Source organism: Acomys russatus, chromosome 16, assembly GCF_903995435.1.
Source record: "Acomys russatus chromosome 16, mAcoRus1.1, whole genome shotgun sequence".
Classification (NCBI taxonomy): domain Eukaryota; kingdom Metazoa; phylum Chordata; class Mammalia; order Rodentia; family Muridae; genus Acomys; species Acomys russatus.
This window is the reverse complement of record NC_067152.1, coordinates 14,557,763-14,569,875: the sequence shown is the minus strand read 5'-3', so window position 1 is coordinate 14,569,875 and position 12,113 is coordinate 14,557,763. Positions and strand designations below refer to the sequence as shown.

Below are 12,113 nucleotides of genomic sequence, written 5' to 3'. Positions count from 1 at the left end.
TCCTGACTAACCATGAAGATGGTGTAAATATTTAAGAATAGCTAATAATTGGAGGTTAATTTTGACATATTATTCTCTCTTATTATTTGGCTTTTTGAGATGGGGGTCACTACTCAGTCCAGACTTGACCTAAGCCCCAACCTCAGCTTCTGGGAGCTAGGATTTTAGGTACATAGCTATATACTTTTCTTACTCATTTTCAGTCCTTACAATTCTGAAGTAAAAAGACAGGGTGAACAGAAGTAATTTATTTTACAGATGGAAACTGAAGAGAAACCAAAACGGGGACACAATTTCTGTGATTTAAGTGAGAATATACGGTAAACACATCTGGCAGATGTGGCATTCCCCATGGCTCCCTTCTTGGCCAGAGGAGGCCCTGCTTTTCATGGAAACACACAAACCCAGAGCAAGACCTAACAGTCACCGAGGCAGTAAGGGGAATGGGAACCAAGCACTGGCGAAGGAACACCAAGCGCAGAGAAAAGGGGAGAAAAAAAGAAGGAAAACCAGGGTCAGGGGGTGAAGGGTGCTTAGGAGCAGTGGGAGTCCTTCAGAGGAGACTGCTGCGCCACGTCCAGAGGACAGAACACTGGACTTCAGTCAGAGGCTTTCCTTGCATCAAGACAGTAGGCCTTCCCATGATACAGCAACAAGCACAGCAGAACAGCTGTGCCCCGCAGCCTCAAAGGCAGGCCAGAGAGAAGGACCTCAGTGAGCTGCCTCAGATCTCACCCAGCAAGTGAGCCTCACTGTGAAAGGTAAGGGGACACAAGGCGTGGGCCACAGCTCAGGACATTCCAAAAGTTCATTTTATTGGTATTTGAACCAAAGTCCTGACCATGGTCAAAGGCAAAGGCCTGGGCAGAGGTAGAAAAATCAGCATCTTACTCTCTCCTTGACACAGTCTCTGAGAATCACCAACCTAGACACTCCCACTACACCAGTGGTCAGAGAAAGTGAGATGACTCAAGGGCCGGATGCGTCGCTTTCACGGGTGTTGCTGATCCTGAGGAGGAGGAGGGTAGGAGTGTCTGGAGTTCCGCCTGTTCAATTCCACAAGAAAACAAGCACAGCCCGGCAGGAGAGAGCAAGATGCTGTGGACTGCACCTAGCTAGGTCTTTATCGCCGTGTCTCTGGATTTGTAAACTACTCCTCGACTTTTCAGCTCCCGCACAATTCCTAAGACAGGAAGAGAAACAGGCCCATGAGAGTCTTGAGGATAAAGCACCCCACCTGCCTGCCACGGGGGTTGCCTGGCTATCACTTAATCTCCAGGCAAAGTGCGTGGCAAAGACCTAGCAGGGAAGAACGAGAACACAAAGGTTTGGAGCTAAAATGTATCAGTGCTATCAGGCAAGTTATTGGTTGTTAGAGGGCCCTGCTACTGAAGGTTGCAGCCTCCATGACTCGAAAGCTCCCTAAGCTCGGTGCAAGATGAAGAATTCCCTTCTCCAAGCGGGGCTTCCTACTCTGCCTGTCCTTGTATGGAATATGTCCCTACGTCACCAGCACCTGGCTTATCATAGAAGTCAGCCTTTGACAAAGCTTTTCAAAGAATGCCCCATCTGATAATTAGGTAGTGTGCCCTGCAAGGCTGACAGGACTGTGCTGTTTAATGCAAATGAAGTAGACTGTGAGCACCAATCAGATGCCTCCTGGCTGCTTCCCTTTTCCTATAGTTGCCCTCACCCCTAGAATAAAGTTGATCTGCCTCCCTGCAGCTGGTCAGCCATTTCACAGTGCTCAGGGCCCTCCCAGCCCTGTCCACCCGTCTCTTCTCATCCTCATGGGCTGATGGCCAACACACCCAGAGCAAAGAGGAGACCCACACTTGGGTTCACAAGCAAGACTGGCTTCTGCGGGGGTCCAGCATAGAAACACTGTTACAACTGCTATTACCTTGGGGCAGACGACCAGTGACTGACACAGCATACACGCCTGGCTTAAAGTTACCTGAGGAAGAAAGGAGAGTAGAATGGAAATGAGTTAAGACTGGAGACCAATGGAGAACTGAGCCAAAAATAGACAAGGGATAGGAGTGAGTGTGCGTTGTGTGCACACACACACACACGTGTGCACACATCCCATGGTTCACATGTGGAGGTGAGGAGACACCCTGCCAAGTCAGTGCTCTCCTCCCACCATGTGGGTCCCTAGGATCAGACTCAGGTTGTCCAGCCTGGCACTGCTGAGCCATCTTGCCAGCCTCAAGGCTTGACTTTTCCATAAGCCATCTTCCCACCACAGACCGCGCACCCCGCTGGAGAAAGGCATCCCCAAACACCCTCAGGCCAGGGTAAGAAAACCACTTACTGACTCGCTGCCACTTGGAGACCCAGCTGTCCTCTGGACTCATCATGGCGATGATTCTAGAGAGGGGGAATGAAGACTCAGCTGAGCCTACCCTGCTAGAGGGGGGCGACTGAGCGAAGCAACCGCCCTGGGAGTGCAGGCTGAGGGAAGACACCACTGGGAAGTCGTTCTAACACTGGGAAGGAGCTGACTTTAGGAAGCTAGGACAGTGGTCTTTGAGTCTATGTCTCTGACCAGCCAGTAAGAAAAGCTTTCCCCGTGGACGGCCAGCCCTGGCTATGAACAGTCGGAGCCTAATGGGAAGGTGTCAAAGCAATGGACCCTCTTGCTGGAAATGAACAAGACTTGGCCAAGCCCTTGCTCTAACAAACTGTGCAGTCTGAAGTACACATGGAGACACTTCACCCGATTTTCACCAGTGAGACTCAGAGGTTGAAACAGTACATGCAAAGTGTCTAGTACAGAGAGTGACAGCAGATTCCAAGTGTCACTTCCCGTTTCAACAGTCCTTTGGCAGGTAGCTCTGACTCCATAGGCAGAAAGGCTACTCAAGGGCTAGAAAGCCACTATGTGAGCAGGCAGGGGCTATGAGGAACTCTGGCGGTTATTTGTTATTTATCCATCAATCACTCGGTGACCGGAGCCTAACCTGCCAGGTTTGTTCTAGGAACTGACACCGTTTATTGTCCCCAGGCCATACCCTGGCTTCTTGGCAACAAGGCTCCTCTATCTTTTTACTGGTGGTTTGAGTGGAACTAATCTCACTTCCAGGAGTTGGTAAGGACAGTTACCCAGCTCTGCAGATTGATCCAGGGTAGGCAATTACAAAGGCTCCCCTCCCACCACCAGTGCTTTCTCTGCCCTTCACAATCTATTCTTTCAGCCAAAGGTCTATGGTCCCTGCTCCCAAAAGATTGAAGTAAGAGAATGTCCACACTTGTCCAAATCTGATGTTCCTACCCTACGCCTCTGCTTCGGTCATACTCCTTTTCTTTGAATGTTCTTTCTACCTCATCTCAACTTCCTCCAAATTCTTATAGTTCTAGCCAGGCCTGATCAGGCACGCCTACAATCCCAGTTACTCAGGAGGCTGAAGTAGGAAGTCTGAGTCCAAGGTCTATTTGGCCAATTTAAAATGACCCTGTTTCCAAAATAGGGAGAAAAAGGGCTGGTATGCTATGGTGGCAATTATAAAGATATAATCCACACTCAGCAGGATGGCTCTTAAAAAACAAACAAGAAGCCCAGGTGTAGTGGACACTTGTAATCCCAGCACTTGGGAGACACAAGCAGGTGGATCTCTCTAGGTTCGAGGCCGGCCAGGGAGACAAACCCTGTCTCAAAACCAAAGCCAAAACCACAAGAACAAAAAACCCAGAAAGTAATAGGAGGGAATGGGGAGGGAAGAAGCTCCTCAAACTACTAGCCGTTACACTATGGTACAGCAATACGCTCATGGCCACCCAGCCAAGCGCTCCACACCAGGGACCTAAGCAGGTATGTGCACATCATCTATATAGCTGTGTTCTTCACAAGGGCCAGAAGGTAAGAAACCATGGCATCAAGAGAACAATTGAAAAAATCTGTGTTGTAAACACACACGTACCAAAAATAGCCAACTTTTGAAGGAAGGAATGCAGACAGACTTGGAAACTGGAGAGACAGCTTAGTGATTAACAGCACACACTGTTCTTGAAGAGGACCCAACTGCAGTTCCAACACCCATACAGGGCAGCTCACAACTGCCTGTCACTCTACCTCTAAAGGGATCTGAGGACTATGGTCTCCGTGGACACTTGCATTCATATACACATAGTCACAAGATACTATAATTTATGAAGAAAAATATATCTTTAAAATAATCTTTAAAAAGGTTAGATTGGGCCGGGCATGGTGGCACATGCCTGTAATCACAGCACTCTGGGAGGCTGAGGCAGTCAGATTGCTGAGTCCAGGACAACAAGGGCTACACAGAGAAACCCTTTCTCAGAAAACAAAACAAAGAAAGAAAAAAGGTTAAATTGGAAAGGATTCAAAGTGTGTGTTGGACTCACAAATCACTGTCTAACTCTTAACATCTTTCAAAGCAACTAGTACAGGCTTTCAAGTGTGGATGGGAATGCCTCCATGTTAGACTCTGTGTTCTTAGACAAGGTCTCATGGTGCAGCCAAGGGCTACATGATACTCATACCCCTCTACCTCAGCTTGAGAGCTAGGACTGAAGGCTGCACCCACATACCCAGCTTCCTCATTAAGCATCAACCTTGAACAGCTAACGAGGAAACAAAGGGATGAGAATCCATGACTGTGTCTTAGCATGAGAACTAAAGGTTCCAAATCATCTTTTCTGCCCAATCTTTACTCTTCCCCAAAGGAGTCGGGCCCACCTCCATAGACCTTTAACACGCACCAGGCTTAAGGCCGGCTTATGTGTGGCTCTTCACTTGGCCTGGGGTTTAGAAGAGGCTTTAGCAATGCTGCTGCCCTGGGGAAGAAGACCAGGCCGTCCATGCGTCTCTCCTTTCTCATCCTTCCCACTGGACCACGTTGTCAAGGTTACAGTCCTCTTCTAGGCCTCTTCAAGACTATCAGATTTGTTTTGTGTTATTATTACTTTTCTGGTTAACTTGCTTGGAGTGTGTGTGTGTTGAGGTCAGAAAACAATTCTAGGAACTCAGTTCTCTCCTGCCACCTTGTGGGATCCAGGGACTGACGTCACCTATCACACCTGCCATCAGGCATCTTACCTGCTGAGCCATCTAGATGGTCTTGTTAGAGACAGGGTTTCACCTAGCTCAGGCTAGCTTCAAACTCACTATGTAGCTGAGGCTTGCCCTGAACTCCTGATTTTTTGGCTTCTTCCTCTCAGATGACGGAGTATCTTACTTATGCTATTTGAGGGAGTGGATTACTGTAACTGTGGTCTTCATTTTCTCTTCTTTTTTTTAAAAAAAGATTTGGACATTTGTGTATATAAGCACTCTATTTGCATGCATGAATGCATGACAGAAGAGGGGATCAAATTTCATTATAGGTGATTGTGAGCCACCAAGTGGTTGCTGGGAATTGAACTCTGGATGAGCAGCCAGCATTTTTTTGTTGTTGTTGTTTGTTTTTTAGACAGGGTCTCTCTATGTAGCCCTGGTTGTCCTGGACACTCTTTGTACACCAGGCTGGACTTGAACTCACAGAGATCCGCCTACCTCTGCCTCCCAAGTGCTGGGATTAAAGATGTGCGCCACCACACCCGGCTAAGTGCTCTTAACCTGAGCCACCCCTCTAGCCCTGCTTTCAAACATGGATCTTCATGTATCCAACCTGGATTAGGAATTAAACCTAGGGCTTTGTATATGGCAGTCACAAGCTCTGCTGCGGGACTGTACTTCTAACCCTTCAACACTGGGGATCTACCGCTTCCCACATCCCGTGCCAGGCACTGGCATACAGGAGAAATAGTCTCAACCACCAGACTAGAATAGTGAACCACTGTTAAACAGAACTACAGAAAAAGCACATTTTAAATGTCCTCCTAGCCACTGTTTAAAACAATAAACACACTGCCGGGTATGGTGGCGCATGCCTTTAATCCCAGTACTCAGGAGGCAGAGGCAGTTGGATCTCTTTGAGTTTGAGGCCAGCCTGGTCTCCATAACATCATTTCAACATTTAACTAGTCTAAATAAGTTAAGATTATAGCCAGGCAAGGGGGTCCACACCTTTAATCCCAGCACTTGGGAGGCAGAAGCTGGTGGACTGGTGTGAATTGGAGGCCAGCCTGGTCTACAAAGTGAGTCCAGGACAGCCAAGGCTACACAGAGAAACCCTGTCTCAAAAAACAAAAACAAACAAACAAAAATATTATGATTATTTGGCATTCTTTTTCTTCACACTGAATCTTTGCTCTCTGGTATATATTTGACACTTAAGCATATTCTAACATGAACTAGCGACATGCCAAGCGCTCAGTAGCTACAGGAAGCTCACAGCTACTGGTCTAGATGCAGAGAATTAGTGGCTGTCAAAAAAACTGAGACCAGCCGGGCGTGGTGGCCCACGCCTTTAATCCCAGCACTCGGGAGGCAGAGGCAGGCAGATCGCTGTGAGTTTGAGGCCAGCCTGGTCTACAAAGTGAGTCCAGGATGGCCAAGGCTACACAGAGAAACCGTGTCTCGAAAAACAAAACAAAACAAAAAAAAAAAAGAACTGAGACCAGTTAAGTCTTATACCTCAAAAACCTGCCCCATAGTTACTTCTTGGGTCACAGCGAAGATGGCGCAGAGATGAACACAGGAGTGTGCAGAGGCTTACCCGTCAAACGATGAGCTGGTGCAGTCATAGACCATCTCCCTGTTACCCTTCATTTGTAGGTAGGCATCACAATTGTCACACCCATCATATTCAAACTGGTCTATAGTCTAGAAAGGAAAAAAAAAAAAAAACAGAAAGGATGAGCACGACGAACAAGGTCTTACTATTTCGACGCCATCAACCCTTTGGTTCTCTGCGTAGCCCAATACTGCTGCTCTCCAAACTATTCCTAAATCCCACCCTCACACCCTTTCGTCTCTCGTCCCTAATTCAGCTTGTATACTTTTCCTAGTCTCTTTGGCGTCAGGTTACCCCCTCTCTCAACAGCTTTGGCTCCTAAAGTCTTTCCAGTCAACACAGTAAGGTCACAGAACGTCTGCTGGGGAGCCAAACTTGTGCTAGGAGCTGAGGACTGAAAGGCAGGTCCTATCGCCGCTGCCCTCGGCAGGCACTTAAGCCCTGCTCTCATGTCTTCGACGTAAACAGCGGCTCCCTGAGGCTTCACTCCCCTGGCGACCTCCCGGGATCTCAGATCCTTTTCTTTCCTGTCTCTGGCCCCATTTCACCTTCTTACTGCCCTTCTGCTTCCCCAATCGCTTCTACAACCAAGGCCCCGAAGAACACCTTGACTAAGGAGCACAGCAAACAAGCCCGCAGATGCCGCAGGTCCTTCGGCACCGTCTCCAGGGCCATCTTCACCGAAACGATAAAACACAGGGAAAGACAGTCACAGGTACCACAGACGCAGGAAGTAAACAGACCATTACCCAGAGTGCTCATCACTTCCTGTACGTAACTTCCTTTTCCGGTGCAGGCGGTCGCCGGCCCCGCCTCCCCCCCTGGAGAAGATGGTTTCTCCCGCGGGGGAGTGTGGGCGGGGCAGCCGGCGGCCACCTGGGCTCGCGCGCGTCCGTCACCTGAACTTGCGTGAGCGAGCGGAAGACGGTGCTGGGGGCTGTTGGGCCCGAAGGGGCGGGACAGGAGGGTGTGGTCAGCGCATGCGCAGGAGGTGTGGCGCGGAGCGGCTTGCGGAACCGAGCGCTGCAACGCGGGCCTTTTGATGTAGTCCCCTGGTTGCAGGCCCGGGATCTCTCAGGATTCCCGGGGAAAACCTAGATTTGTCTGCGTGTATTATTTTGTTTGCTTATTTATTGAGACAGTAAATGGTAATTCCTAAGACGGCCTCCAACTTTCTGCATACTGGACGGTGACCTTGAATTTCTGATCTTCCTTGCCTTCACGGGAGTGCTAGGATTATGGGCGCGCCATCCCGCCTGGGTATTTTACTCCCCCTCTCCCCCTCTCCCCGAGACAGCGTTTCTCTGCGTAACGTCCTGAAACTCGCTCTGTAGACCAGGCTGGCCTCGAACTCACAGAGACCTGCCTGCCTCTGTCTCCCGAATCCTGGGATTAAAGGCGTGCGCCACCATCGCTCAGCGGTATTTTTACTTTTCTGAGGCAAGGCGGGCCCGGTATTCCCGGCCCTGTTCTCAGCCTCCCGATTGCTCAGAATATAAGCCTGCCGCTTCGTGCTAGGTTGTTTTCAAACTTGAGGCAATGAATCCTTACTTTTCTGGATCTTCTGCAGAGAAAGAAAACAAACCCGGCGAGGCCCCACCGCTTCTTGTAACTGCGTGATAGGATTTCGTTTGCAGTCCACAGGAATGCTAGCTTGAGACGCACGGATGACCGGGGGTGGAACGCGTATTTAATTCCATCTAAAAGCCTCTCGTTTGCGCGTCCCAGCTGATAATTTACGCTTTGTAAAACTCTTGGCACATTTAGACATCCCATGAGAACGTCTGTAGATTAGCCCTCTCATTTCTCAAACGCTTCCCCGCCGCCCCCCCCCCCCCCACACCTCGGCTGCTACTGAACTGTGTAGGACGCAGAATTCCTTGCCTTCTGACACCTAGTATCCTGAACAAGCCACACAGAAGCACCAAGGTATGGTGCAGTGTGAGAAAGCAAAGGTTCTTCCCGACCCTAGGGGATTTGTCGAGGGCACAGACCCTCGAGCCCTTGGCAGGGACTCTCCCCACCCCCACTCCAAGAATTCATACAGAAAAGGTGCCATTTTTCTTGGAGTGTAGGCAGAGCGTAGGCATTTGTGTTTATCTGAATTGGAGCGCTGGGATATAAATAGTCGCAATCCCTGCTGTTGTGTCCTTTACGGCCCATCTAATTGAAACTGAACTACAAACAGCAAGACTGATTCTTGGCTGTGTCCCAAGCTGCATTCTAACAGAGTCACTGAGTGGGGTTTAGATACTTTCTAGCACTGGGAAATAGCTTTCCAGTTTGGAATATATACATTTTTAAAAATATATTTTCATTGTGCTATCTCATGTGAGTCTTGTATCAACTCTGAAGGAGGATCATTTTATTTCTGGAAAAAGCTAGCACCCTGCTGGGAAGCTGGCTCAGAACCCACCACATAAAAGCTGGGGATAAGCTGGGCGGCGGTGGGCACACGCCTTTAATTCCAGCACTTGGGAGGCAGAGGCTGTCTGATTAGTGTGAGTTCGAGGCCAGCCTGGTCTGCAAAGCAAGTCCAGGACAGCCAAGGCTATACACAGAGAAACCCTGTCTACAAAAACAAAAAGCTGGGCATAATGGAATGCTGCAGCTATAATCACAGCACTAGGGTCCAGCGATAGGCAGATCCCAGGGCCTCTAGGCAGATTCAGTGAGAGATCCTTTTTGTTTGTATGTTTGTTTGTTTGGAAACAGAGTCTCTTTATTATGTAGGTCTGGCTGTCCTGGAACTTGCTATGTAGATTAGGCTGGCCTCAAACTCACACCTGAATGTCTACACATGCCTACCAAGGCACAGTATTTGCTTAGGGTCACAAAATCAGTCACTGAAGCGTCAGAGTGATCAAAAGTATAGTACAGATGAATAACTGTGATGATGAGAATCCAGGTATGCTGCTTTCTCTGATCTTACTGGGGATTTAAAACTGCCCTATCCTGACCAGCCTTTGATCTCACCAATAACATAGTCAGACATTAGCGGTACACATCTGTGAGCCCAGTAATTGGGAGGAGAAACAGGATCATCCGTTGGAGCCTAGACTCAGCTATGCAGCGAATTGGGGGGTCAGGCTGGACCTCAAAAACCCAACGAGAAGAAATGAAAAAGATGGAATTGTTATCCTGAGTGAAAATCATAACGAAATAAAACCACGAGGCCAGATCATATTTATGGATAAATATATTAGCAAATAAATACATTTCTCAACATAGTGCCTGATTCAAGCATCTTTCTGTCTGGTTCAGATATAAATACCCATGTGGGTGCCTGGGTGCCAGTCTCCCCACTGACTGAGGAGAGAAGGTTCCCAAGTAGAACCCCATGCCCATTATGTCCCCACATTCACATTGCAGGCAAGGGTCAGGATGCCCTGGGTGCTGAGCTGCAGGAGGCCCCTCAGCCCTTGCCTTGGTACAAGCTGCCCAGGCCAACCTTTTGCTCCAGTTCCGTGTGCGCACCTTCTGCTGGGTTGCTGGTGTGTATGGCTCATACCGGGAAGGTTAGCCACTGGGCCCCGCACACCCACAGGGTCTCGACAATTCTCCAGCTCTGCTCTGAGAACCTCTCTGAGAGTTCTGTCCTTGCTCGGCTACAATTCCGCCTTCATATCATCCTCCCTCCTCCCAGACGAAGTTTAGTAGACATTCCTCTTTGCCTGCCTTGGATTTAGAGACCAGAGATCTTCGAGGAACAGTTACTCCCCCTAGTCCTGTCCTCTACCTCAGAGGACCTGGAGTTGCCGGAGTGACAAGGAGTTTGGTAATCCAAAGGTTCTTCCCTAATCTGTCAAAGTCCCCACCTCTGGGACCGAACTCTAGACCCTGGCTCCCCAAAGCCTGCAATTTAAGATCAGTTTTAAGAACAGGGAGGAAGAATCTCTCCTCCTGAGCACCAAGGAGGCAGGCACTGGCTGGAGACGGTGCAGAGACCTCTCTAGGGACTGGGGCTCACCTAAACTCCTTGTTATTTTGTGAAGAAGGAAAAAAAAAAAAAAGATAAAGCTGAAGTTGCCCCAGTGAAGCCTTGAGGGGAGGTGAGAAGTAGCTATACACTCGGCTGACCCCACTGGCTTGTGTGAACCATGAAGCCTAGGCCAGAGGAAAGCCAGCAGAGGGACCCAGCAGGGGACCCAGCGGGGGCTTGGGGAAAAGAGCAGCACCTTTAGGACACCTAGATATTCACCCATAGCTTCCTGTCAAAAACTCAGCCATCAGGGATCCACCTCACAAGTGCATACTGGCTGGTTGTCTGGCTTCCTGCACGGTAGGTGTGTTCTGAAGACAAGACCCCAAGCTAGGGGCAGAAAACAGCACCTCCCACCACCCACCACCCACCAGTGGTCCCAGGACGTATGGCAAAAAAAGAGATGCTTGCTGAGGTCCTTGCTTCTCCCGGGAGCAGGAGCCTGTGCTGGGTGGAAGCCTGGGTCTTCTAGAACGCACTCTTGGCTGACCGTCTTGTGTCACACAGCCTGTTCACACAGCTCTTCCAGCTCCTCCTCCGAGCCTGCATGAGAAGAGGAGAGGAGAACAGAGGTCACCGAGGGTCCAGCTAGTCTCCTGTGCGTCTCCCACCCGTGGAGACTGTGGCTGGGGAGGGAGCACAAAGAGGGAGACGCAGGAAACAGGTCTGCAAAGGTGATTAAATTGAAAGCTGAGAGGGGACCACTGGGAAACAGGAGAGAAAAACAAACCTAGAGAAATACTTACAGCGACCCGCTGTGACCAGTACTTACTATTCATCCGTTCGCCTGATAAATATTTATTAAGCATTCATTGTGAACTTGGCTTGCTACCATTTGCTGAACAGAATAGCCAAAAGAAAAGGCTGGGAGAGAGAGCATGCATGCACATGGATATTATGACAGCGGCACGGAGCTAGGGTCATAAGCGAGGCCTCGGGGGAGGAAAGCGCATCCCGCACAGCAGTAGGACAGACTTTCTGACAGTGCAGGTGCGGGAGTTGGTTTTTACAGGAATGGTAAGCAGAGGGATGGTAAGAGACAGGGAGCTCAGCGGGCCATCCTGGGCAGCAGGAACTGTAATTAGTGTTTACCCAACCGTGACTAAAGCAGAGGAAGGGAAGGGAACTAGATAAAAGTAGATGGTGCTGGAGCCCTGAGGGCTGCACTAGGTTAGATTTCTCCTGCCTATGGACATAACAGAGCATTTGATTTTATTTTGTCTTTTTTTTTTTTTTTTTTTCCAGAGCTGAGGACCGAACCCAGGGCCTTGCGCTTGCTAGGCAAGCGCTCTACCACTGAGCTAAATCCCCAACCCCAAGCATTTGATTCTAGATAGGTCACTGAATGGCTGGTGACCCTGACAGGAGGGGTAGAGGGAGCTAGCTGTACTGTACATCCCTATGGGGGTCAGGCCTCCTGACTTCATGGCCCTGTCAGAGGGAGGCTCTTGCTTTTACCTTCAGGCTGTATGCCACATGGGTAGGAG

At 49.4% G+C, this 12,113-nt stretch overlaps 2 protein-coding genes across 2 annotated transcripts in view; both read right to left on the bottom strand.

Annotated features, from left to right (window-relative positions):
- Positions 1-795: 795 nt before the first annotated feature.
- On the bottom strand, positions 796-7,346 carry Supt4h1 (SPT4 homolog, DSIF elongation factor subunit). The gene is made up of 5 exons (XM_051158239.1): positions 7,251-7,346; positions 6,627-6,733; positions 2,318-2,373; positions 1,904-1,957; positions 796-1,183 (listed from the first exon to the last, which is right to left on the bottom strand). Exons 1-5 carry the CDS (start codon positions 7,317-7,319, stop codon positions 1,116-1,118), a joined length of 354 nt encoding a protein of 117 aa, XP_051014196.1. The 5' UTR covers positions 7,320-7,346; the 3' UTR covers positions 796-1,115.
- Positions 7,347-11,046: 3,700 nt separating this feature from the next.
- The window catches only part of Rnf43 (ring finger protein 43), a 17,167-nt gene continuing 16,100 nt past the window's right edge, over positions 11,047-12,113 (bottom strand). The window contains exon 8 of the mRNA XM_051158238.1: positions 11,047-11,169. Coding sequence (XP_051014195.1) covers positions 11,126-11,169 — 44 coding nt within the window. The 3' untranslated portion in view covers positions 11,047-11,125. The remainder of the gene's footprint in view (positions 11,170-12,113) is intronic.

Bases quoted from the DNA above. Each gene is read 5' to 3' on its own strand.
- Supt4h1 (XM_051158239.1), bottom strand. From the start codon at position 7,319: ATGGCCCTGGAGACGGTGCCGAAGGACCTGCGGCATCTGCGGGCTTGT. The intron at 2,374-6,626 runs GTAAGCCTCTGC...CCCCCTCTCTAG, and splicing joins ACCAGCTCATCGTTTGACGG to AATCATCGCCATGATGAGTC. The intron at 1,184-1,903 runs GTAATAGCAGTT...TTCCTGTCTTAG, and splicing joins CACTGGTCGTCTGCCCCAAG to GAATTGTGCGGGAGCTGAAA.